This window comes from Suricata suricatta, chromosome 17 (genome assembly GCF_006229205.1).
Source record: "Suricata suricatta isolate VVHF042 chromosome 17, meerkat_22Aug2017_6uvM2_HiC, whole genome shotgun sequence".
Taxonomy (NCBI): Eukaryota; Metazoa; Chordata; class Mammalia; order Carnivora; family Herpestidae; genus Suricata; species Suricata suricatta.
The window spans coordinates 18985524-19012805 of NC_043716.1; the positions used below are offsets into that span (position 1 = coordinate 18985524).

Below are 27282 nucleotides of genomic sequence, written 5' to 3' on the forward strand. Positions count from 1 at the left end.
AGCTCCAAACCATGGACCTTATCCCCCATACCTGGCCTTGAGGGAGGCCCAAAGGCAGGAAGTGTGCCTGGGAGGGTCAGCCAAGCCCTCATGACATGGGGGGCCCCTGCTCCACTTTGAATGAGGCAAGTAGACGTGGACACCGAGTCCATGAAGCCTTCAGCCCAGAGAGCGGCTGCCCCTACATTTGCTTTAACCCACTATAACCTGAAGGGACGTTAGGCATGCTTGATGGATGAGGCAATTATGGCTTGAGATGTTTACCCCAAATTATATGAACTGGTTAGTGGCTGAGATAAGAATGGGGTTTTGCACTGTTCCTTGCAGCCTCCTTTCGAAGCCCTTGGCTTTCTCCTGGGGCATTGGGAGATGCCGCTGTCTGCCTTCTGTTTGCACCCTCTCTCTGGGACTCTCTCTCCCTTTGTCTTCCTCTCTCTGCGGCCCCTGTGCCCCATGCCCACTGCCTGCCTCTGCTCTTGCCCTCATCTTCCCCAGGTGGCGGGGGTCGGGGGTGGAAGGCATCCTTTGTGGAGCCAGCCCCTTCCTTGCCTTTCTCCCCCTGCTAGGCACCCTCTTTCATCCCTGAGGCCTCATTATTAGGGTAGTGATGACCCCCATTGTCTGGCTTGTCTGGCCCTGGCATGAAAGGTAGAGTGTTGGCAGAGAAGGGAGACTCGGCCTGTTTCCAGCTCATTCTCAGTAGTCTGGAGCCTGTAATGTGCTTGGGGCAGGACTGGCAGGGGGTGGGGGCTCCCGGAGCCACAGGGCAGCCCCTGTCACTAGGACAACAGCAGGGAGCCCTGGAGGGGGAGGGAGAGCAGAGGAGCAGGTGGTTCTTTGTCTGGAGCTGGAACAAGGGAGAGGGGCCCTTGTCTGATCCCAGCCCCTCCACCCCACTGCCCTCCCAGGCCCCTGAGGCGGCCCCTGGGAAGCGATTGGTGTCCCTGCTCTTGAATGAGAGGCCATCAGGCTTCCTCCCCCAGACCATGTCAGGAGAGACCCCAGCCTGTGAGCATGTCAGTTCCCCTCACCCCCTGCTTACAATGCTCATGGTGGGTGGCAGTGGGGAAGAGTGGATTTTCCCAGGACTCTGGGCTGCTTCTCAACTTCCACCCCTCACCCCTACCATCAGCCCACCTCAAACAAAGGGGCCTGTGTGAGGCCAGGCTGGCGAGTCAGGTGTCCTGCATTGGCCCTTGGGGATGCAAGGGGTCCCAGGCATCAGAAGGAGACCCTCGCTGGCTGTCAGTGCCACATTCCCTAGCCCAGCAATAAGGAGGTCAGAACTGTTGCTAGGTGAGGCTCTGTCCAGCTTTCAAGTTCTCTGTTTAGGATGGGCCCAGGAGACTCCCCAGAGCTCCCTCCTCTACCTCCTCCTCTCCCACCTCTTCCTCCTCTGACTGCCTTGATCCTTTATGTTTGCTCCAGGGCAGCCCCTGGTGGCGATAGGTCCATAGCCACCAGTGCAGCTAAGCCCTCTGGGTGCAGAATGCTGCCTGCCAGGCACATCATCTGACCTCTCTGTGCTCATTTTCCTGTGCCTCTATTTCCTCCTCTGTCCTCTGAGGATAGTAATAGGACCTACTTTGTGAAGTTGTCATGGGGGTCAAAGAAATTATACACACAGGGTGCTTAGAAAGGTATTTGGCCCCATGAGACAGTCAGCAAACGTTAGGTGTTTTCATCCTTAAAGATCTTCATGGCGCAGGAAGGGGCTGAGTTTTCTGAAATTCTCAGCAGTGTGAACTGAATAGGTGTCATCCCTGGAACCTGGTACTTGGATTTGGGGGTGGGGGCACGTGCAGATTTTTAAATAGACCTCTTTAGAGATGTTCTCCCTCATTGAGTTCTGAGAAGAATTGAAATAGCCCATGACTTGTGAGTCTTGGTTGTTTTTTCTTGGATTGTCCAAAAGGTACTGCATGAGGAAACAGCCTTCCTAAAATAGTTTCCCTTGACCTTATCTAGAAAAGGGGGAGAGGTGCCTGTGTGGCTCCATCAGTTGAGCCTCCAACTGTTGATTTCGGCTCCGGTCATGATCCCAGGGTCGTGGGATTGAGCCCCGCGTTGGACTCTGTACTGGCGGCATGGAGCCTGCTTCAGATTCTCTCTCCCTTTCTCTGCCCCTCCCCCACTCATGCTTTTCTCTCTCTCTCTCTCTCTCTCTCTCTCTCTCTCTCTCTCTCTCTCTCAAAATAATTTAAAAATTAAAAAAAAAGAAAAGGGGGAAACTTGGCTTTGGTTGCCTGGGCCCCCCTGTCATGCCCTCAAGCAAGTTTGTTCAGGGAGGCGCTTTGTGAACAGGACAGCTCTCTGCATCGGCGACACTTGGCGCTGTTCTCTAGCAGGGGGTGTGCTGTGCGGGGGACCCCGAGGTGGGCTCTGTGAGCAAAGAGGCGCTGTGGACGAGGCACGGAAAGGCTACGGCTTCTCTGGGAGAGACGACGAAGATCCTTTGCTACTGAACCGATGATCCCTTCCCTGGAAGATTAGTACCTGCCTGTTGATCCCAACACTCACTATCTATACACCCAAGAAATGTTTACTGAGTGCCAATCATGCCCGGCTCCTGCTAAACGCTGGGGTGCACGGTGCCGCCACTGCCGGTGGCCCAGCAGCCCTGTGTAGAGGTGCAGAGAGGAGAGTGGAGGGCCGGGTGGGTTGGTGTCCAGAGGTCTGTCCCATGTGCAGGGGGGCAGCCAGAGCAGCCTGCATCCCGGGGAATCCCGAGACTGCACGGAGTAGCTGGGCAGGGTGAGTGGGAGTCTCCCAGGGAGACGAGGGTGGAAAGGGACCCCTGGGGGGAGGGACGCAAAGCTACAGTGACTCTGGGGAGTCCTGCTCAGGCCCACGTGCATAGCTCAGAGTGTGCATGGGTGCGGGTGTGAGAGACGCCACCAGTCAAGTGCAGGAGGATTTGCAAGGCTGGGCCCCTGCTCCCCAGGCCCGGGGCCTCAGCATTCCCCACTGGAGTCCCTCTGGCCCACGCCCCGGAATTCTTCATCTTCCTCTCCTCCTTGCCTTTTCCTTCCTGCTTTCCTCCTATACAGGGTCAGGATTAGGGGCAGACAGGATGGGCTTAATCTCTCTGAGCTTGTTTCCCTGTCCCTGCACAAGATGGTCGGGTTGGGCGATCTCAAAGGGCTCTGGGGCCTTCAAGGACTTTTAGGTGGCTGTCCATGCCCTATTTGGATGTTTCCCATGGGGACCTTGGAAACATCCCAGAGGCAGCCTGGGTCTCTGCTGGTGGAGGGTGGGGACAGGAGCCTGTGAGTGCGGATGGAGATGGGCACCTGCAGGGCCCCACTGACCCCCCTGCTGTGTGTGCTTCTCCCTCAGTTTGACCCTGGGAACACAGGCTACATCAGCACAGGCAAGTTCCGGAACCTCCTGGAGAGCCACAGCTCCAAGCTGGACCCGCACAAACGGGAGGTGCTCCTGGCTCTCGCCGACAGCCATGCGGACGGGCAGATCTGCTACCAGGATTTTGTCAACCTGGTGAGCGCTCTGGGGCCCCCGCTTCTGGGAGGGACCCGTTTGGAGTTTATGGCTTAGAAGACTTCCTGGTGGAGGTGGGGGTGCTGGGTGGCTCAGTCCGTTAAGCATCCAACTTTGGCTCAGGTCACGATCTCATGGTTTATGAGCTCAAGCCCTGCCTCCAGCTCCGTGCTGATAGTGTGGAGCCTGCATGGGATTTTCTCTCTCCCCCTTTCCCTCTGTCTCTCTGCACCTTGTGGGATTCCCTCTCTCTCTGCCCCTCGCTCACTCGTGACCTCTCCCTCTCATCCTCAGAGAAGCCCCTGGCAATTCCAGATTCTCCCCTGTGGCAGCAAAGTGGCTGCAGCTGTTCAGTCCTTACACCCTCACGCCCTCACCATGCGGAGAAAGAGAGGGACTCTTTTGTGGTAGTTCCCACACAAGGCTTGAGATTTCCTCCCTTCCACTGGCCTAGATTGAGTCAGGGGCATGTGTTGATTGACCCAGGCCAATCAGTGCGCACTCATGGAGCTGGGGGTGGGGTCAGTTCCACCGAGAGGCGGGGCTAGGAGTAGGAGGTAGGAGGTTATCTTTGGAAGGAGAAGAGCTGGGGAGTGGGTGCTGAGAGCAGTGGGGCGCTTGGATGGAGGCCAGAGCTCCTCAGACCTGTGGGCCAATGTCCTGGGTCGTCAGAGGAACAGGAGACAGGTGGCCTGTGAGGCCTGCCCACTGGTCCAGTGTCTTGGAGTAGATGCTTCCTCCTCAGTAGGAGTCACTGCTGCGCTGTCATGGGGGCCACTGTGGTGGGGTTGGAATGGCGTTCGGTGGGGTTTGGCAGGAAGCATCCCACCAGGGATGCAGATGCAGGGGGCCTGAGCAGAAGCTATGTGAACTAGCTGGGTCAATACAAGGCCAGAAGGCTCCTCTCGGTGTCCCTGTTAGTGGGAGGCGACAGAGGCCCCGGCAGGCTAGAAGTCAGCATGGCCGGCCGCCTGGTTTCTGGGAGTCAGGCTGACCACAGGGTGAGGCAGCCAGGGCCCTCGTGAGGATGTATCGGGGCAGCCCGAGGCTGTGGAGTGTAGGGCCGGTCCTCGGACAAGGCTCTACCACCAGCCCCTTGGCTCGCCAAGCATTACAGTCCCCTCAAAGGCACTCAGGAGTGATGACCTTCTGGAAACTTGGCTCTGGGTTCTAGTTCTAGAGACCTCTCTGCAAACTCCTCCACCCAACCAAGGCTGCCCACCTCTTCCCGAGCTAGCATCTCTGAGGACCCTAACTCCTACTCATCCTTCAGTTGTCCCTCAGCTCCGCCCTCCTCGAGGAAGCCCTCCCTGACCACCGGGGACAGGGCTGGGCTGCTTCCCATGTGCTTCCCCAGCAGCCTTCGTGCTGACCCGCGATTGCCGGTTTCTTACTTGTCTTGCACACCGTGTGTCCCCTGTGCCTGGCAGTGTGCCGATACAGTCACTTGTGACGGATGGATGATGGGTAGGTAGATGGAAGGAAGGTATAGTGAACGTGAGTACAGGTTCCGGACCCTTACTGGGTTTGAACTTGGTGGGTTCCTAAAACTCTGATTTTGTAGAATGGGGATGTTTGCAGTCCTTATCTAACAGGTAGACTCGTTAAGAATATCCAGTGAGGGGCGCCTGGGTGGCTCAGTTGGTTAAGCTTCGACTTCAGCTCAGGTCATGATCTCACAGTTTGTGGGTTCAAGCCCCGTGTCAGGCTCTGTGCTGACAGCTCAGAGCCTGGAGCCTGCTTCGGATTCTGTGTCTCCCTCTCTCTCTCTGCCTCTCCCCTACTCATGCTCTGTCTCTCTCTCAAAAAACAAATAAATATTAAAAAATAAAATTAATAAAAGACTATCCAAGGAGCCTAAAACATGTTGCTTGAGGACATTGGCCTTGTAAGACCCAGTGAGTGTTGTTTCTCATTAACTATTGTAAAAGAAAGAGAAAGGTGAGACGGGGCCTGGTGGGTCCCAGGTCGTGCTGAGACCCCGCCACCCCTGCGACCCCTGCTCTGAGCCCTCCCCCCACCTGTTTCCCGCGCAGATGAGCAACAAGCGGTCCAACAGCTTCCGCCAGGCCATCCTGCAGGGCAATCGCAGACTCTGCAGCAAGGCCCTGCTGGAGGAGAAAGGGCTGAACCTCTCCCAGCGACTCATCCGTCACGTGGCCTACGAGACCCTGCCCCGGGAGATCGACCGGAAGTGGTACTACGACAGCTACACCTGCTGCCCCCCGCCCTGGTTCATGGTCACAGTCACGCTGCTGGAGGCAAGCACGGGGGTAGGGGAGGGGCTGCCCAGCCACGGGATGCGGGGAGCGCAGGGGCCGGGCAAGAGGGTGTCTGAGATCAGACAGGAAGTGCAGCGTCTTCTCCACCGGAAGGGAGTGGGTGGGGCTCAGTTGCCGTTTGCTAGTTAGACCACCTTATAGGGCCTGTGAGTGTTAGAATCCCGAGACCGTGAACATATTCCAGAGGCTATGATCTAGTAATGCCCCCTGCAGCCAAATCCCCATATGACCACCAAGAACAGTGTCCTGAGCTTGTGGATTTGGGGGATTTGGCCAAGCTAACTCCTTAAACCTAAGTTATCTTAGGGGCACTTGGTGGCTCAGTTGGTTAAGCGTCCGACTTTAGCTCAGGCCATGATCTCACGGTTAGCGGGTTCAAGCCCTGCATCGGGCTCTGTGCTGAATGTTTGCTCAGAGCCTGGAGCCTGCTCCAAATTCTGTGTTTCCTCTCTCTGCCCCTTCTCCGCTTGCGCTCTGTCTCACTCTGTCTCTCAAAAATAAATAAATGTGGAAAAAGAAACTAAGTTATTTTAGTTTCTCCCTGAGTGAGGAATGTGGGCCCATCGTTTGCTCCCCAGGGACACCCTCTCCCTCCCGCAGAGCAGGGATCACCAGGCCTCTGCCTTCTCCCTTAGGACTCCTCTGTTTAGCTCGAGAATGGCTGGTGGCGCTTTCTGAAAGCAAAAGCATTCCTCAAAATGCATATGGGAGAGAGTGTTTATGAACAGGTAAATGTGGGCTGAACAAATTTTGAAAGAATGCTCTCCCCTTAGGGAATCATCCGTCCGTCGTTATTCCTAAACGTCTCCTGCTTAGGCAGTAGAATCCAAAGGTACCACTTTCTGAGTTGGTGCCCACGTGTGAGAGACTCTGATTCTTTTGTGCTGAGCCCCACCCCCAACTCCTGAGTGGTGTTTTATAGTCTGCAGCATTTCCCTTCCAGGGCCAGGGGCCTCACCACCACCCTGGCATGTGTTCCTGTAAAGTGGATGCCGAATCAAATGGCAGGATCATTAGGCTCCATGGCGCCCTTCTTTTCTTTTTCTCAAATCAAAATAGCTGGTCCGCAGGCCAGGCGCTCCTCTGTTGTTACGGCTTCATCCAAGTACATGTTGGAGATGCGATAGTCTGAGATATTCTTGGAATCGTTCTCCAAACACTTACTGTGTTGGTCTATTTATTAAATTCTATTTGAGGACCAATAATAATGAGCTACCTTGGGAGCTGTATTTGCTGCTAGACCACCTGAGTCGTGGAAGCTGGACGGAGCGGCTTCCTGGGGAACCCAGGAGAGCCCATCTGCCGGGGTTGGGGGGCGGTGCTGGGAATGGCACAGGTCCAGCCCAGGAGGCCTGAGCCCCACATCGATTACAGCTTCATTCACTGAGTACACAACATGCACAGCTGGCCCTTTGTGTGCTTTAGCACTTTCAAACCCTGTGACCACCCTGGAGGTGTGGGCATCTCCGTTTCCAGATGAGGAAACCAAGGACCAGAGCGTTCAAGTAATTTGTCCAAGGTCATCCAGAGAGGTCAACCATCCAGACTGGTTTCCAGTTTCCAGAAACCTCAGCTATGGAAACTCAGACCACCAGTCTAGAAGAAAATGATGAAATAGCTGTTTCAAAGTACTTATACTAAAGCCCAAAGCTTGTGTTTTACATACAGTTCCAGTGACTTGGATTTCTGGTTCTATAACAGGGAATGGAAGGGGTATGGTGGGAAGCTATTATAAGGCGCCCATGACCAGCCAGCAATAGGGAGTAAGAACCTGGTTGTCATACCTGGTTTAACAGCCTGCTGACAACCTGGCAGTATGGGTGAGAACGAAAGGAAATTTAGAAGCAGTCCTGAATCTTTTTTTTTAATGTTTATTTATTTTTGAGAGATAGAGACAGAGCTGTGACTAGGGCAGGGGCAGAGAGAGAGGGAGATACAGAATCGGAAGCAAGCTCCAGGCTCCGAGCTGTCAGCGCAGAGCCTGATGCGGGGCTCAAACTCACAAACTGCAAAATCATGACCTGAGCCAAAGTCGGGCGCTTAACTGACTGAGCCGCCTGGGTGCCCAAAACAGATCTGAGTCTTAAACAGAGAAATTTGGGGCCATTTATTACAGGAGTGAAAACCCCAGGGATGCCTGGGTGGCTTAGTCTGAGGAGCATGCGACTGTTTATCTCAGGGTTGGGTGAGTTCAAGCCCCACACTGGGTGTAGAGATTACTTAAATAAATAAACTTTAAAAAAACAAAAGAAGAACCCAGGTGGCTCAGTTAGTTGAGCATCCAACTTCAGCTCAGGTCATGATCTCATGGTCTCTGGGTTCAAGCCCCATGTTGGGCTCTGTGCTGACAGCTCAGAGCCTGGAGCCTGATTCAGATTCTGTATCTCCCTCTCTGCCCTTCTCCTACTCCCACTCTCTCTCCTTCAAAACTAAATAAACATTAAAAAAATAAAAGAAAACTCCATCAATTGCTGGAGAAGACTTTATTCCTACTGCCCAGATCAATACCTGAAACAGCTTTTTTTGTTTAAATTTTTAATGTTTATTTTTTATTATTTTTTTTAATGTTTGTTTATTTTTGAGAGCTGGAGAGACAGAGCATGAGCTAGGGAGGGGCAGAGAGGGAGACAAAGAATCTGATGCAGGCTCTAGGCTCCAATCTGTCAACCCAGAGCCCAATGTGGGGCTCGAACTCATGAACCACAGGCAAAGTCGGAACTCAACCAACTGAGCCACCCAGGCACCCCGAGACAGCCTTAAAAGAGTATGCATACACCCTGATGAGGAACACAAGAACATGAATAGTGCATTTTATTTTGTTATGATTTTTTTCAAGTTATCCAAGTAATCTCTATGCCAACATAGGGCTGGAACTCACAACCCTGAGATCAAGAGTCATATGCTCTTCTGACTGAGCCAGTCCGGCACCCCTGAAGGATGCATTTTAGAAGGAGTTCTAGGGGGAAAAAAGTTAAATACCCTTTTGGGGTGTAAACAAATATGCTTCAGTCATCTGTAAAATCGGCTCATGTGGTGCCGTTGGGGAGGATGCAGGAAATTGGAACCCTGGAGCACTGTGGGTGGGGATGCAAAATGGTGTCACCACTACTGGGAACAACATGGTGGCTTCTCGGCAAATTAAACACAGAATTACTGTGGGATCCAACGATTCCGCTTCTGGGTGGTCTACACCCAAAAGAATCAAAAGCAGGGACTCAAAGTGATATTAGTACACCTCTCCCCATAGCAGCATTATCCACAATAGCTAAAATGTGGCAGCAACCCAAGTGTTGAATGAATGGATGAATGGAGAAGCACAATGTCAGTCAGTGGAATATTATCCAGCCTCAAAAAGGAAGGAAATTCAGGGGCTTTTGGGTGGCTGAGTCGGATAAGCGTCCAACTTCGGCTCAGGTCATGGTCTCGTAGTCCATGGGTTCAAGCCCTACGTTGGGCTCTGTGCTGACAGCTCAGAGCCTGGAGCCTGCTTCTGATTCTGCATCTCCTCTCTCTGCCCCTCCCCTGCTCACACTCTGCACTCTGTCTCTCTAAAATAAACATTAAAAATTAAAAAAAAATAGAGCTGATGAAGATGGTACATTTTATGTTGTGTGTATTTTACCACAATGAAAAAAAATCACCTTATGTAGAATTACCTCTTCCCCCAAATGGGTATGTAAGTTATTACTGCAATTAGTTTAAAGCCCTCTGAGCCCTTCCTGTCTGGCACTGAGGAGGTGTGGGCAGAGCCCACGTGATCACTTAGCACAAAACAGACCAAAGTGGGGTGAGAGGCGGCTGGAAGCTGGGCAGGGCGCCGGCCATAGGGCCATCCCTCATTCTCCGAGGTGGATGAGTGACAACTTCCTGTAGGGGATTCCGCACGTTAGCATCAGAGGGGCTCCTGGACAGTTTCGCATCTAGTGACAGGCCCTCACCACTCTGTGTTTTATCCAGGTTGCCTTTTTCCTCTACAACGGAGTATCGCTGGGTCAGTTCGTGCTGCAGGTAACCCATCCCCGGTACCTGAAGAACTCGCTGGTTTACCACCCACAGCTCCGCGCCCAGGCGTGGCGCTACCTGACATACATCTTCATGCATGCGGGGTGAGTACCTGCCGCCTTTTGCTCTAGCCACAGTTCCTATGGGAAACCGAGAGGTCCCGAGAGACTAGAATGAAATAAGGTTCCATTTATTTTTATCTTGCTGGACACAAGATTTGAGGAGGCTCCTTGAAACTTACCTACTACCAGAAGATATCAGTTCATTATTGACAGAGTATGGGAAAAGGGAGATAGGTGGAGGCAAATGTTAATGTAAGCCCACAGTGGGAACAGTGCACATGTAGGTTATAAGTTTGTTCTGAGCTTCCTAGCGGCCAAAGCAAAAAGGGAAGCACGGTTAGCTACCAGGTTCACTATCCACAAACTGTGTGTGTGTAAAGTGCCCCTATTAGTGAAATAAAGGACAGGTTTCTTGAAAGCACCTTTCTTCCAAGGTCATCTCCATAGGTGGTGAGGGTCTTTGAGGAATTCTAGTAATATTTCTAGTTTCTCTTGACCAGTCCATGTAGCCTCTTTCGGGTGTGGAATGCAGTCAGTTCTTACTGGTACCTTCTACCTCATGACAAGGACCCACTGCATGGCCAGGTGACCACGCAGGTCCCCCTCCCTTAAGGAGCATGGTCTTGGCTGCAGACTGTTTTGATGCAGGAAAAGCACTGAGCTGGGGAATCAGAATCCCTGGACACTGTACCTCTGTGGTGTCTTCGGCAGCCTCCCGAGGGAGAGAAGCGAAAGGGCTCACTGTTAGCCTGGGAAGAGTTGTGGGCGAGCCTGTCCCTGAGGGTGGACATGGGGAGAGGATCACGCTGGTGCCCGAGGCTCCATCATTCCTGTTCCTTAGCAGAAGGGCCCACAGTGGCCAAGAGGGAGCCGCACTGTGAGCCTCCCTTCCTGCTGAGCCTCCAGAGTGGCACGTGTGCAGCCCCTAACAGGCCACACTTGCTGAGAAGGGGCTTTAGGATGAAGAAACACACCGATGGTTCCCGATGGACGTCTCCGCTCTGACCCAGAGAGGGTGTTTAGTGCAGGCTGCTGCCTTGCCTGCCGCATCCCAGGCTTCCATCTGACAGGACTAAGGAGCAGAATGAAGGGGGAGCCTCATGCATGGGGCTTCTTGTGAACCAAGATCGAGAGACCGCAGGAACTGGGTGGGAAGAGGGGGTCTTTCCTGCGCAGGCTGCCCACGCCTGTGACTGCACAGTGGGTAAGACTGCCCACCTTATTTTCAGGGCTGACCTGTGGCCTTCCTTGATCTTTTGGAGTGAGGGACAAGAACAGACAGAGCCTCCAAAGCCTCTTTGTCCATTCTCTGCCTCTGGGAGCGAAAAGCCTGGAGGCCAAAGTGGACAGGGCACAGATGCTCTAAGCTGAGGTCCATAGTGGTGGCCTCAGGCCTTTCTCTGGCTATTGTTTCTAACAGGGCAGTGCCTGCCTGGGAGAGCCCTGGGAGGCATTTCCAGGTCTGCGATTTGGAGGGAGTGAGGGAGGGGCTCTTGGCTGGTGCTGCAGCAGACGGGAGATAAGGACAGCTGGCCCGCATCTGGAGAGAGCCCGGTAAGGTGACCTGTGACCCGGTGGCCCACTCTGGACCAGCGAATCCAGTGCGGTAGAAAGGAGGGAGCTCGGATTGGGAGGCAGGAGCCCTGGACTCTCCTCACCTGGTGACTTCTAGTCTCAGGCTCTCCTCTGTAAACCAAGGAGACAGGACCAGAAGCCCTCTGCCATCCCTCTGACTATGAATCTGATGCTAGTGGCCGGCTCTTTTCCAGTGCATTTTTCCGATGCTTCTAAGCCTTTGGCTGGCAGTGGGGGCTGGAAGACTCCAGGCATGATAGGAGGTTAGAACAGAGCCCCTTCTGTCTGAGCACCTTGCAGGTGCTCTCCTGGGGAGACAGCTGCTCACATGTGCCCGACATGGGACAGCATTTAGCCTCCAGGCAGGGCCCTGCTGGCCAGGATTAGGGCTGTGACTCAGGCCAGGGTCCAGACCCCTCATGAAGTGCTCTGTTACCCTATCATTTAAACAGCCCCAGGAACCTATAGAGATGCTGTGGGCTCCATTTACATGAGACAGTGGATGTTAAAGTGCTTTGTAACTTGAAAGCACACATTGACATAGTAACATTACAACTTTTTGCAATAACATAGCCACTCAGCTAGACACCATTTAGCAACAAGATCTGGTCACAGATGTATGATAGTATAAAAAGGAGAGTATTCCCAGGGTAAGAAAAGCCAACCCTGAGTGTTGGGAGGTAGAATGGGATTTTAAGGGATTTCATGAGATTTTAAGGGATAACTTTGAATTATTACATTCTAAGAAATATCTCTAATATTTACGGTTGTTTTTTATGTTTCTTTATTAATTTTTGAGAGAGAGAGAGTGAGCAGGGGAGGGGCAGAGAGAGAGGGAGAGAGAGAGAATTCCAAGCAGGCTCCATGCTGTCAGCACAGAGCCTGACTCAGGGCTCCATCTCATGAACTGTGAGATCATGACCTGAGCCAAAATCAAGACCCAGATGCTTAACTGACCGAGCCACTTAGGCAGCCGCCTAATGCTTGCATTTGTTTTGAAAATCTCTTTCTCTGTGAACATCGTAGCTCTAACAAATGCGTAGCGAGCCAGAGTAACTCCGTGGCCTGGTAAATGGAGCAGATTCTGCCCATCAGGAACCGGGGCTGTGTGACCGTAGGCCATGAGTGCCCCTCTCCGAGTCTTGGCTTCTCATGTGTCAGTGGACAGATTTGCTGGATCTTGGCCATGGTTAGGTGCCCCTCACTATGGCAGGTGCAGGCGTTCCCAAGCACTGCCCAGGCCCTGCACTGTTCCTTCCTGTCCAGGTGGCAGGCAAGGTGTGCCATTTCCAAGATGGTCTGTCTGCAGTGGAATTCCTGTCCCTTGGCCCCAGACCACGAGCTCCTCAAAGGCAGGTCTGGGGGCTTAGTCCCTGCTGGATTCGCGTCGTGGCACACAGTGTTTGATGAATGAGTGCAGTGGTCCTTCTGTACAGGATAGAACACCTGGGACTCAACGTGGTGCTGCAGCTCCTGGTAGGGGTGCCGCTGGAGATGGTGCACGGAGCGACCCGCATCGGGCTTGTCTACGTGGCTGGCGTTGCGGCAGGTAGGCAGGTGGGCCGCAAGTCCACAGGGGTGAACTTCCCCAGGGCAGTCGGGAGACCCCATGGGACTGGGCCAGCCCCAGGCGTCCCGCGATTCAAGACCCGCATCACCAAGGCTTCTGACTACCAGGGTCAGCAGATCTCTCCTGGAAAGGGGACCGCCATCCAAAGAGGGAGGCATGTGATGGCAAGAGGAGGAGACCAGGGCCCAGAACGGGCTGATTGCCTGGGGTTTCCATCTTTATACTGCCGTGTTGTAGCTGTGTGAGCTTGGGGAAATTCCTTAACCTCTCTTGGCCCCATTAGGTTTTAGGAGGGAACTAATAAGATCTGCCCAGAGGGTGTTGGGAGGGTGGCGTGAGGTGACAATTGGAGTAACCGTGCCATGTAAACTGTGCACGGGCACAGTAAGATCCCTGCAGGGACATCCAGGCCCGCCCACCAGGACAACACTTGCCCCCTTGATTGACCCGCTTCGGACAGGAAACAGGTCTGGCCTAAGAATAGTGAGCACTCGTGCCAGCTGGAGGAGACTGGGGCCCCAGCCGACTCTGCTCACATGGCGAAGGACCATGACCTTGAGGATGGCGGGCCCTGTGGCCGGCGGGTCTCCCCGTCTGCTTCCCTGGAGGGGAGGTTAGGTTGGCCGGGGTGAGCCGGGAGAGCAGACTGCATTTCTGCAGGAAGAGTCTGCACCAGCCGGGTTTCTGAACAGAGGAGTCTCCCTCGTGATGCTTCCAACTTTATAGCTGGCTTCTTTCTTTTTTAACAAGGTTTGCCGCCTCAGCTTTTCACCTTGACAGCTGTGCCCAAGGGAGCTTTGTGTGTATGTTTAAGTAAGATCTTAATCCTTTCTGAGTGGCATTAAAGTTGTCATCAGGAGAGCAGGGCAGCGTTGACCTTGTAAACAATGAGCAGACAGGGACCCTGGGAGTAACTGAAGTGGCTTCAGGAATCCAAGAGGAAAGGGTCCCACCCCCCACCCCCAACCCCATGCGGAGCTGGTCCGCAAGTTCACAAACCCTCAGCACGGGAGACCGGACCCTCACCTTCTTCATTGCTCTGTGTGCCACCTTGGACAGCACCACATCCTTCCCGCATCCAGCACCTTCCGCATCGTGAGGATCGCTGGGTGCCAGACTTAGCCGCCCACGCAGTTCCCAAGTCTTGACACCTGGAGATTTATAGCCACATTTTCTGTACCTAGATACCCAGAGACCCAGATGGTTAATGGTGAGGAACAGGAAAGACACTCCTAACACTTGCGGTTAGTAGTCAATTAGATGGGGGTGCCAGTAACCCAGAAGACAGAAGGAGGATTCAGGATGACTCAGGCCTCACCCAAACCAGATGGCACCCAGCAGGGAGGCAGTGCAGGTGTCCCCCCCCCCCCAAGGACAGGAGGGCAGAGTAGGATACCGTGCCAACCAGGCAGGGGGTGGTGGGGCTGTATCATAAAACAAGTAACATGTACCTTTCTGTCCGAGGCATTGATTCGGACCAGAGGGCACTCTGGTCATCATAAATCATGTCATTGATCTCCAGGATTGAGTTGATTGATCTGCCTGCACCCCTTCCTCCCTCTCTGTGTGCACCCCAGCGTGGGGAGGGGGCTCCGTTCCCAGCCAGCCAGACCCTGTGTGGATAGCCAGTCGTTCTCAAGGGCCCGTACATGCAGCCTGGATTTAATCCTCATGGCGACCCCTCGAGGCCGGTACTGTTCCTCTCCACTTGCTGCAGGCACAAACACTGAGCCTTAGAGTGTCTCGGGGGACCTGCTTGAGAAGAGCCGGCCCCAGACCCAGGCTGTCTGGCCCCGAAGGCTGTCTTCCAGCCACTACCATACGTTATGAGAACCAAAAGGTAGACCTTTCCTTGTGCAGGTGATTTATTGGCAGAAGCCAAGGAAGGTCTTTTTTTTTTAATGTTTCTATTTATTTTTTGAGAGACACAGAGAGACACTGAGAGAGCGCAGCAGGGGCGGGGTGCAGAGAGAGAGAGAAAATTACAAGCAGGCTCTGCACCCTTATCCCAAGGCCCAACCTGGGGCTCGAACTCACAAATTGTGAGATCATGACTTAAGCAGAGGTCAGACGCTAAGCAATTGAGCCACCCAGGCACCCCACCAAGAGAGGTCATAATAGACCTCAGACCCTACCCTTTGGCTCCCGCCCAATGAAAATATTGCAAAGGCAAGGCCACCACGCTTTGGAGCAATGACAGCCAGCCTCTGCTGGGATACTCTGGGCTGGCGATAGGGGATTCACATGCCCTATTGACAAATCTTATGAGGTGGTACCGTCACCCCCATTTCATCAGCGGTTCAGAGAGGCGAAATGACTGGCTTTATTTTCTCAGAAGGACAAAGAGGCTCTCGAAGTGAGTGGGAACCCATGCTTCTAACCAGTGCGTGAGACCCACGTGTCTCTCGCTTCTAGCTCATAATCACATGGCTAAGATTTAGGTGCTTTAAAAGCTGGTATGTTAAGGGCTCCAGCAAGCTTTTCATACAGATTATATAGATGATGAGCCATGTGGGCACCCCAGAGACTTAACGCAGGGTTTGGCATATGTTAGGCAACAAATATTGTAGAACAAAGGAGAGAATACATACATACATAACGTTATATTGATTAAAGGTAGATGTTCTGCTGTTTCTATTTGGATTTTTTTGTTTTAATGGCCGAGGGAGACGTTAGAAACACCTGCTTTAAATTATTTCAGGCTAATGTTATCGCAGCTGTGCATTATGATAAAGTCACCTATTTATCTGCGTGCTGGTGTGGGCCCAGAACTTTCTCGAGAGAGTTCAGAGCCCCAACCGGAACTAGTCCCTTGGCCTGCTGCCATGCAGAGGTGTGTGTCACTCCCGCTTACCATTCTGTCCCCATCCTCTGCCCCCATGACTCCTGGGGCCTTCATGCTGGCCTACGGAATGGTCCTCCGTCAGGCTAGGTTCCAGACAGCTTGTCCGGAATCCTGCCGCCGGATGGCCTTTATGACTAGATCGATGTGCATACATGCCCTTGCTCAGGGTCCCTCTAGCCCAGGGCTAACCTGCAGCCACTTGAGGAAAATCTTTCTGCCGCACATGGAGCACCGGCGAGTCCAGATTGTTACCTTCAGGATTCTAGAACCAGGATCCAATCCTTGGATCCTAGACCTCAGGATCTCGGGCTGTTGAGTCTCTGACCTGGAAGAAACTCCCTCTTTTTTTTTTTTTTAATTTTTTTAGTCTTTATTTTGAGAGACAGAGACAGAGTGAGCTGGGGAGGGGCAGAGAGAGAGAGAGAGACAAAGAATCTGAAGCAGACTCCAGGCTCTGAGCCGTCAGCACAGAGCCCGACGCAGGGCTTGAACCCACGAACCCTGAGATCATGACCTGAGCTGAAGTCATACGTTTAACCGACTGAGCCAACCAGGTGCCCCCAGAAGGAACTCTTGAGATCCCCTCCGGTGGGTGCCAAATTTTACGCCCCAGGCCCCACTGCTACTCAGCCCTGGGCTGTCTGTGCTCCGCTGCGTGGGGGTAGGGGTGTGGGTCAGGCTTCCTTTGAAAAAGAGGGTTTCACCGCTCAGGAGTTGGAAAGCCTTAGACCTCTTTTTGTCACAGATGTGAAAGCTGAAGCCCAAAGAATGCGAGGGCTGTGCCCAAGGTCATGTGACTAGCCAGCCACGCCCCCATTCCAGACTCCTGCCACAATCCCACACTGACCCCTGACCCTGGGGTTGAGGACCCCGCTTTCCATGGGTCGGGTGACAGAAAGGTCAGTGTGGGGAGGCCGGACCCTTGGGGCTTCCTCACTGCTTCTCTACCGCTGTGCTCCCACCACCTCCGGGAGGCAGACAGACCAGAAGCTGGGCCTGCTAGAGGAGAGGCCAGCCCAGGGAGGCTGGGGCTCCTCTGTCCACGCGGTAATTAATGAGTGGCTCTGAGCGGGCAGCCGCAGCCCTGCAATGCAGCCTTCCTTGCCGGCCCTGCTGGGGAGAGCGTGGGAATCCTTTGTCATGCAGATCCCACTGCCTGTCTGTTTGCCACCCTGAGGTTTTTTTTCCCTCTGTTATATATGGCTGACCCCTTGGCTAGGCAGTAAAAAAAAGAAAATTATCTGACAATAGATCAATACCTAATTAAAGCTAGAGGGAAGCATGAAAGGGGAGAAGAAAGATGTATAGTCAACCGGGAGGGGAGAGGGACTTGGGAGTTCTCGTTCATGATGGTGCTTTTCCCTGGGAGATCTCATGCCCCTTGAGACCAAGGATTCGCTGGGCCGGGGGATCTCTTACTTGAAGGATCCCAGTGGGCTGAGGGACCTTGAGAGAGGCCTGAGGGGGCAGGGAGGGGGAGAGGGCGGATGATGATGCTCTCAGGGTTCTCCGTGCCCCCGTGTGTCGGGCACCCTGGTGCCTGGCCTGAGCCCAGCCTCCTCTCTGGACCCTCCATCTCTAGAGCCTGCAGTCTGACCTTCTGCCCGTGCCTCCTGTCTCCACCCAGGCAGCGGCTAATTGGGTCCTGAGCCTGCGGGCATCTTCCAGTGGTGGTTTGTGCGTGCTCACGCAGGCCAGCCACCTCTCAGCCTCTGAGCCCTGGGCTCTACCTCCCGGTTATTTTTAGTCTCGCGTGTCCTTCCCTGGAAGCCAAAGCATTGATCACACTTAAATGAGACCAGAACAATACATTTCCCTTCTCCTTTCTGCCCAACTTCCCTGCCAGCACAAAAGTTTGTCATCCCCCAGACCAACAGTCTGCACCCTTCCTTTTCCCCAGAGGGTATGACATCATCTCCCTCTTCCCTGGGACTTTTCAAGGACATTTTTCCTCCAGTGGAACCCCCACTCTAGATTCTGCTGGCCTTTTGTCTGTCTCTCGGCTGGAGGGAGGTCAGAGGTGAAGCCAGGCAGTTGAGCAGGGAGAGTGATGGTGGGGGTTGGGGGCTGACCTCCCTCTGTAGCAGTTTGGGGAGTGGCTTGCTATGCCCAAGAGTGTGGGCTTTGTGTCAGCAAAGCTGGGCTCAAATCCTGGTTCCAGCCCTGCCTACCGAGTGACTCCGGGTTCAGCGGCCTCACCTCTGCAGTTCCCCTTTCCTCAAGGGGCAGTCGGGGGGGTTAAAGGGGCCTATATAAGTAACGCATGTGGCCAGCACGTGACACCCAGCGGCCGCATGGCAGCCGCTTCTGCAGTAAGTGCTGCTACTATTTGTTATTGCTCAGAACCCTGAGGTGGCGAGAAGTGGTGCAGATCTGCAGTTACAGGCGGATGGCCCTTTCCCTCCACTGGGTCTTCTGTAAAAGTTTGAATCCGATGGCTCTTTCAAGCCATGAATTAAGCCTGTAGGAGGCTCCAAGGGACTCTGGATGAAAGGAAGAGGAGACGGAGCCTTTGCTCCGGGGTCTTACCCCCGAGGCTGCTGTGTGCGAAGGCCTGGGGCAGGGGTGGGGAGTGTGTGCCAGCCCCCTTGAGCTCCCGATGTCTCTCTGTGCCAGGGTCCTTGGCCGTGTCTGTGGCTGACATGACTGCACCAGTGGTGGGCTCCTCCGGAGGCGTGTACGCACTCGTCTCCGCCCATCTGGCCAACATCGTGATGGTGAGCACCTCCTGTCCCAGCGTGCCTCTCTTGGCGTCCCCTCTGCATGCCCATCCTCGCTGGGGATCTTTGTCGACTCCTCAGCCCAGGCCCGGAAAGGCCAGGCAGACCCGGCTGGCATTAGTTCACAGACACTGCTCACTTTCTGCAGGCTGCTTTCAAATGGGGCCGTTCCATATACGAATCCTATTTTCTCCTTCTCGCCTGTGAAATTACTCATTTCCGTATTCTGCCCCTTTCCCATCCAACTTAAAAAAATTTTTTTAATGTCTTTATTTTTGAGAGAGAGAGAGAGAGAGAGAGAGAGACAGCATGAGCAGGGGAGGATCAGAGAGAGAAGGAGTCACAGGACCTGAAGACAGGCTCCAGGCTCTGAGCTAGCTGTCAGCACAGAGCCTGACGCGGGGCTCGAACCCATGAACTGTGAGATCATGACCTGAGCTGAAGTCGGATGCTCAACTGACTGAGCCACCCAGGTGCCCCCCCACCATCCAACTTTTAAAAGTATCATAGTAGGGGTGCCTGCCTGGCTTCATCAGTAGAGCATGCGGCTCTCGACCATGGGGTTATGAGTTCAAGCCCCATGTTGGGACCAGAGCTTAGTTTTAAAAAAAGACAATTTCAGGGGCACCTGGGTCACTCAGTCGGTTAAGCTTCCAACTCCCTCGATTTTGGCTCAAGTCATGCTTTCACCGTTCATGAAGCCCTGCATCAGGTTCCACGTTGATAGTGCAGAGCCTGTTTGGGATCTTGTGTCTCCCTCTCTCTCTGCCCCTTCCCTGCTCACCTCACTCTTTCTCAAAACAAATAAATAAACATTAAAAGATAAATGAGTTAATTTGGGGCGCCTGAGTGGTTCAGTTGGATGAGCATCGGACTTCGGCTCAGGTCATGATCTCACAGTTTGTGGGTTTGAGCCCCGCGTCAGGCCCTGTGCTGACAGCTCAGAGCCTGGAGCCTACATCAGATTCTGTGTGTCCTCTCTCTGACCCTCTCCTACTCACACTCTCTCTGTCAAAAATGAATAAACATTAAAAAAATAATAATTAAAAAGGGTGCCTGGGTGGCTTAGTCGAGCCACCAACTCTTGATTTTCCCGCAGGTCATGCATGATCTCTTGGTTCATGAATTCCAGCCCCACATTGGGCTCCGTGCTGACAGTGCAGAGCCTGCTTGGGATTCTCTCTCCCTCTCTCTCTGCCGCTCTCCTGCTCTTTCTCTTTCTCTCAAAATAAATAAATAAACTTTAAGGAAAATAATAAAAAATGTAGAAGAGACAACTTTGAAAGCATTACAATCCTTGGCCACTAGCATGTATCATAACTGTAATCTGTTGTTTGTCACAGATAATTGAAACTAAAGAGATCTCATAAAAATTCTCAAAAGGGAAAGGAGCTTCTAAGAGTTTAAATGATTTGTCCCCAGTCACAGTGAAGGTTATGGCAAAACCGGGACTTGAACCCATATATCCTGACAGCCAACAGGTGTCCTTCCTGTGCGCCAGCCTCTCGCGGTGTCGGGACATGGCCATTCCTTTCCCATGCTCTTTTTTTGCCTTTTCCTGAAGGGCATTCTCTCTCTCTCTCTCTCTTTTTTAAGATTTTGTTCCTTAAGTAATCTCTATGCCCAACATGGGGCTCGAACTCACGACCCCGAGACCAGGAGTCCCATACTCTGCTGACCGAGCCAGGTGCCCGTACTGAGAGGCATTCTAGTGCACTAGCTGAGCGCCCAGGCTCTGGAGCCAGTCGGCCCAGATCTGAGCTCCTTACTTCCTAAAGAGGGACCTTGGGCAACTGCACTGTGCCTCAGTTTCTACCTCTGTGAAATGAGATGATATTGATAAAGGAGATAAAGTGAAAATAACCACTCAATATAGATGTTAACTCCCTATTCCTCCCAGAAGAGGCCAGAGTGGACTCTGAATGGAGACAGAGTCTACAGAGAGAAACTGGAATCGGTCTGATAGTCTCAGAGGAGGCCAGAGTCCTTGCTTCAGAGGCTGTGGGAGGAGGGAATCCCCTCTAGGGAGAGCCCAGGCTTACTCACCCCCATGCCTAGCACAGTGCTGGCCAAATCGTAGGTGGTACCAAGTAAAATGTTTTTAAGGTTAAAAAAAAGTCTTTATTTATTTTGAGAGAGCGCCCACGTGTATAGGTGGGGGAGGGGCAGGGAGAGGGAGAGAAAAATCTCAAGCAGGCTCCATGCTCAACACAGAGCCCCGTGGGGCGTTCCGTTCGATCCCATGGCCCTAGGATCATGACCTGAGCCAAAATCAAGAGTTGAATACTTAACCAACTGAACCACCCAGATGCCCCAGCTTTTTTAAAGTACCTGCAATGTGGGGCTCTAACAACCCCGAGATCCGGAGTCGCACTTTCCGCCCGCAGAGCCAGCCAGGCGCCCTCCCCCGACCCCCAACTAAATTTTGAATGAAGGCAGGGAAGAAGGAATGAGCAGTGTCTAGAAAAGGCATAGCTTCCCCCCAGGGTCCTCCTGTTCTCACCTCCCTCCTCTGTCACTGTCTTCACCCACGTGGCGGATGTGTGAAGGCTGTTACAACGTCTGGAGTTCCTAAATTCTCCCATTTCTTCCTTATTATTTATTGCCACTGTCACCTGCCAGGCTCGACACCATCCCTTTCCTTTTCGCCAAAGCCCCCTTTGTACATAGAGAGCTGGAGAGGGACAGAGGGAAGGAAAGGAGGGTGGGGGGAGGGATGGACACACAGACACCTACGGCACTTATAACTCCTCTGAATCTGGGCAACTTCACGTAGCACCTGGGGCGACACAGCAAGGGGAGGAAAGCTGTGTGGACGCGCGCGTGTGTGTGTGCACGTGGGCTTACACATGCGTGAGTACGCACACGCGGCCCGGTCTGCTGAGGAACCTGCCAGCACAGGGCTGCCTCGCACAACCCTTTTAAATGGGTCATTCTGTAATCGGTGCCAAAGCTTTCCCCAGACACAGCTTTTTCTCTGAATTCCATCTCTGCCACTCCCCCTCCCCCTGCCCCAGTTCCTTTCTGGAGGGGATGGAAATGCTAACAGTCCCCCTCCCCCCAAGGTGTGCACGTGAGTGAGGGGACTGACCACCATTAAGACGGGGTAGACAGGAGTTCATGGAGATGCCCCGTTTCCACCCCCTTCCCCGCAGCATGGGAAACAGTCCTGAGGCCCCAGAAGGTCCCACGGTGAGGGCAGACCACCCCAAGAACCACGGAGTGGGGCATGGCGGTTGAGGAGGGAGGTGTGAAAGCAGTCTTGTTCAAGTTTACACTTCTTTCTGGAAGTGACCGATGGCCCGTGATGAGCATGGATGAGCAGTCCCATCCAAGAGCCTCCTGCCCTTCCAGAAGGACATGGCTTTTGCTGACCAGTTGGGAGCATCGCGGTCCCTAGAGCGTGACTTCCCTAGAAAGTTGTGTGATGCTTATTTGATGGTGAAGAAAACCTCATTTTCTCATTAGAAAGGTTGGTTTCCTATCAACAAGAGGCCGCCTTTACCCAAATTAGCTCAGCGCCCAGCATGTCAGAGATGCATTAGGATGAACCATAGACAATGGCCATTTCTGTCTGTTAGAAGCATTGAAACGTTGGCAGTTTCGTGCAGTTCCATCCAATAGATACGCTAGAATTTTAAATTCCCAAATGAAGGGGGGGGGTGCCGCGCGCATGCGTGCGCAAAGAAGCACCTTGTCAGAATAGACAGGAGAAACAGCATGATGGTCACAGAATCTAGATGTGACTACTGGACTCACCATCTTAAAAGCTGTGACTTCTACACTTCTCAGGGCCTCCGTTTCCTCATCTGCAGCGCCTTTTCCACAGGGTAGTTGTGAGACAGACATGGAAAGGATGGCTGTGAAAATGCTTTCCATGTAGCACATCACCATGCAGCTGGGAGGTCCTGCGTGTGCGTGTGTGTGTGTGTGTGTGTGTGTGTTTACATATCCTTGAATACATATAATTTTGTATGTTTATTGGGATGCCTGGGTGGCTCAGTCAGTTAAACCTCCAACTTAAGGGGCACCTGGGTGGCTCAGTTGGTTGAGTGTCTGACCTCGGCTCAGGTCATGATCTCATGGTTTGTGGGTTCAAGCTCCATATCAGGCTCTGTGCTGACCGCTAACTGAGAGCCTGGAGCCTCCTTCGGATTCTATGTCTCTGTCTCTCTCTGCCCCTCCCTTGTTCATGCTCTGTTTCTCTCTGTCTCTCAAAAATAATTAAATGTGGAAAAAAAAAAAACACAACCCCGACTTCAGCTCAGCTTGTGAGTTCAAGCCCCATGTCGGGCTCTGTACTGACAGCTCAGAGCCTGAAGCCTGTTTCAGATTCTCTGTCTCCCTCTCTCTCTGCTCCTCCCCATTTATGCTCTGTTTCTCTCTCCTTTAAAAATAAATAAACATAGAAGAAGATTTTTTCCTGTTTATCAATATTGTCTGTTACTTATAGCGAGCAATTAGAAAATGTGTCCTTTTTACTTCATATACAAAATAGAAACTGTTCAGCACTTCTGTTCTCAGGACTGTCTAAGTGAGAGATTCCACCTTAAATGAAAGCCTGTTCTGTTGTTCATAAAAACTCTCTGGGTTCCAGGGGTGCCTGGCTGGCTCCGTCAGCGGAGCATGCCACTCTTGATCTCAGGGCTGTGAGTGGGAGCCCCATGTTGGACTTAGAGATTACTTAAAAACAAAATCTTGGAGCAGCTGGGTGGCTCAGTCAGTTGAGCATCCAACAATGCTTGATTTCAGCTCGGTTCATGATCTCACAGTTCATGAGATTAAGCCATATGTCAGGCTTTGTGCTGACAGTGTGGAGCCTGCTTGGGATTCTCTGTCTTCCTTGCTCTCTGCCCCTCCCCTGCTGCCATGCATGTGTGTGCTCTCTCCTCTGTGTCTCAAAATAAACTACAGAAATAAATAAATAAAATCTTTTAAAAACACACATACTCTAAGTTTCAAAAAGCTTGCAGTTTACATCAAGGGAATAAGTTCAGAAAATATTGCAACAGAAAAAAACTGGATAGCATGAAAGACTTGTTATCAAGACTTCTTAGCTTATTTTTTTATTTAAAAATTTTTTTAAGTGTTGTCTAGTTTTGAGAGAGAGAGAGAGAGAGACAGAGTGTGAGCAACAGGGGCAGGGAGGGCAGAGATAGGAAGACACAGAATCGGAAGCAGGCTCCAGGCTCTGAGCTGTCAGCACGGAGGCCGATGTGGGGCTTGAACTCGCAAACCATGAGATCATGACCTGAGTTGAGGTCAGACGCTTAACTGACTCTGCCACCCACGTGCCCCAAGACTTCTTAGCTTAAAGACTAGAAGTATTAAGATAAACATAATTGAATAATTTATTAATTGCCTTTTGCTGGGGCCCACAGGCCAGAGTTCCATTATTTAAAAAAAAATTTCTAACGTTTATTTATTTATTTTTTAGAGAGAGACAGAGCATGAGTGGGTAAGGGGCAGAGAGAGAGAGAGAGAGAGAGAGAGAGACAGAGACAGAATCTCAAGCAGCTCCAGGCTCTGAGCTGTCAGCACAGAGCCCGACACAGGGCTCGAATTCACAAGCTATGAGATCTTGATCTTAGCGAAGTCAGGTGCTTAACCTCCTGAGCCACCCAGGTGCCCCCTGAGTTCCATTATTACATATACAAGATACTTACTTACACTCTGCTCTATGCGATAGATGTTTCCCTAAAATGTTCGAGATCTCAGTTTTCACAACGGGACCATCTTGTCAGAGCACAAGGGAAGCGCGTTGTCTAAAAGACACCGGAGATCCCTGTGTCATAAGGTTCATTTTATTACTAAAAATCCTTTCACAGGACAAATAATTGCTCCCCAGTTTGTCTGTGTCATGCTTTCCTCTTTCCTGTGCTGGGTTTTCTTAAAGTCTTTTACAGGAAACCGCTTCCCACCGGATTTGCGAAGCTATGAAGCTTCTGCCTGGGTTCCTGTCTCTGAGCTCTTAATGGGTTGGGTGAGCGAGATGCCCAGGGGACTGGATACCCCCTTGTTCGCTGAGGGTGAGTTCTTTCTCACCCTGCAAGGCTCTGGGAGAGAAAAATTAAAAGGGGCTGCAAGGGACGTGTGTGCCCTGGGGCCGCAGGCGTTTCCACATTTATAGCAGCAGCAGTGCTGGCTGTGGGGAGCTCTCTTTCTTTCCTCCTGTTGTTTCACTGCTGTTCATTTTATCAGAGGGAATAATGAGTCCAGGAAATGAAGCAGCTGGTGGGAAGGGGTGACTGGAGTTTAACCCCTCAACTGCTGGAAGGCTAGTCATTTCCCCATGTTCACTCAGCTTTGGAGGCAGGTGGAATGGCCAGCGGGGACAGCCGGCACAGACAGACAGAATGGGACCCTGTCTCAGAAGTGCGGCCAGATGGAGCCCTAGTGACCTCGACATTAACTTACCGTGACCTTGAATCAACCCTCCTCGACTCTCCCTCTGTTTCTTCTTCTCCCTTGTCTCAGGTCTAGATGATCATATCAGACACTTAAATGACGCTTACCACATGCCAGGCAACGTTCTTAGTGCTTTATGTGTCTGAATTCATTTTACCTTCACGACCCATGAGGTAGGCACTAATGTTGCCCCAGATTTACAAATGAAGACCTTAGCCAAAGAGGAGTTCTGAGCCACCTCACTGCTGGCCTTACCAGACCAAAAATAAAGACAGTGATTTTGAAGACAAACCCCAGATAGGGCCTGAAGGAGGTTTGGACCTCAGCTGAAGGAGAGAGCAGCCAATATATTCTAGACTGATTTTGCCTGGTGTGATCACTCAGGACACAGTGAAAGAGATGCTGTCATTAGGTAAGATATTCTTTCATAGGTTTTATTTTTTACTTATTTTATTTTTTATTAAAAAAATTTTTTTATCATTTTTTTTTTGAGAGACAGAGACAGATCATGAGCAGGGGAGGGGCAGAGAGAGAGGGACACACAATCAGAAGCAGGCTCCAGGCTCTGAGCTGTCAGCACAGAGCCCTACGTGGGGCTCAAACCCACAAACTCAGATCGTGACCTGGGCCGAAGTCAGATGCTTAACTGACTGAGCCACCCAGGTGCTCCTTATTTTTTATTTTAGAGAGAGAGAATGAGTAGGGAAGAAGGACAGAGGGAGAAAAAAAGAATCCCAAGCAGACTCTGCACTCAGGCGCCCCCAGAGGGTTTTTATGAGGAAAAGGAATATTGGAAGTGTTCTGCATCACTGTTTTTCCTTGTGGTAAAATACAGCATAAAATTTACCATCTTAACCATTTTTAAGTATACAGTTCAATTGTGTCTAGTACATTCTCACTGTTCAGAACTCTTTATCTTGCAAACCCGAAAAACTCTGTGCCCATTCCCTGTTCTCCCTCCCACAGCCCCTGGCAGCCGCCTTCTGCTTGACGTCTCCATGAATCGGCCCTTCTCCTACAGTATTTGTCCTTCTGTGACTGGCTTGTTTCACTGAGCGTAATGTCTTCAAGGTTTGTTCGTTAGAACAGATCAGAAATGCCTTCCTCTTTAAGCAAATAACATTCCCTTGTATCTCCATCCATCCATCCAGGAACAACTGGTTTGCTTCCACTTCTTTTGGGTGTTGGGAGTAAGACTGCTAGGAACGTGGGTGTCACTTTTAGGGGAGAATTAGCATCTGTGGTGGACATGACAGGGAGGCAAAGCCTGGCCGGATGAGAGCAGGAAGAAGTTTTCAGTGGTTAGAGCCCCTTCACAGGGCTGCCCCAGGGGTGCCACAGGGGTGGGAGGGCCATTTTGTCAGCAGCTCGGCAGCAGGTGCCCCTCTGTGGGCGGAGCTGCTCCATCTGTCAGGGACTCCCGAGGCCCTGCCCATCCTGCCATTGCATCCCAGAGAGGAACTGAGCGGCCGCCCGCCGTCTAGGTTAGATTGTGTTGCCAGATCCCAGTAAGGGCCCTCATTCCTGTTCCCTGTTTTCTGCTAGGGCAGGTGATAACATTGCCTGCCATCGGCTTCTTAGCATAGGACATGCCAGCAGGCGAAGATGAGCCTCCCCTACCTGAAGAGGGGTCGAGGTTCGCTCACCTCACCTTATGTGAGGACGGCGTGCCGGTCAGCGAAAAATAATGGGGGTAAGGGAGGCGATGGGCAGGAAGCCGAATGCCTTCTGCAGGATTTCCCCCTCTTCTTGGCAGATGCCCCTCATAAATGTTATTGTATGTGCCGGTGCGTGGGGCCTTGGTAAACACGTGTGTTCCCCCAGCATCAAAGGGGTGCGAGACGTGCCCTCAGCTGGGCCCGGGCCAGGCCAAAAAGGCAGAGTGGGTGGGTGGGAGGGAACTGAAGCCCCCGGCTCTGCCCAGGAGCCTCCTTCCCTGTGGCCAATGTGTGCCAGGGAGATTCCGGGCTCGCCCCCAAGCGTGCGTCTATGTAAATGACATGGTGCTTCGAATGCACTGCAGGAGACCCCTCAAAGGAACCCCGTGGCGAAGTCTTGTAAAGTGAACAATCCCTTTGTAAGGCGGATAATTGTACTCTGTCTGCTTTGGAGGCTCAGAGTGTTCTGAAGTTGTCAGGGGAAAGAGCGATTTGTTTGAAAGGCCCTCTGGCTCCCCGCTTTTCCAGTGCCTGATCCTGCAGAGCGTCCCCTCCGAGTGACGTGAAGCCCCCGTTTGGACCTCTCAGGCATAGGAAACTGACGACGCCAGGATGGGGTGGTCCATCTTTGGACAGCTCTACTTATTAGAAATGGAAACATC

At 52.3% G+C, this 27282-nt stretch overlaps 1 protein-coding gene across 2 annotated transcripts in view; it reads left to right on the plus strand.

The window, feature by feature from the left end:
* RHBDL3 (rhomboid like 3) overlaps positions 1-27282 on the plus strand; it is a 45519-nt gene that overhangs the window by 12461 nt on the left and 5776 nt on the right. Inside the window, exons 3-7 of one of the 2 annotated variants that reach the window (XM_029927279.1) lie at positions 3340-3498; positions 5535-5759; positions 9738-9886; positions 12856-12968; positions 18451-18551. In XM_029927279.1, the coding sequence (XP_029783139.1) occupies positions 5535-5759; positions 9738-9886; positions 12856-12968; positions 18451-18551 (588 nt within the window). In that variant the 5' untranslated portion in view covers positions 3340-3498. The remainder of the gene's footprint in view (positions 1-3339; positions 3499-5534; positions 5760-9737; positions 9887-12855; positions 12969-18450; positions 18552-27282) is intronic. The other variant, XM_029927278.1, reaches the window with a different exon arrangement.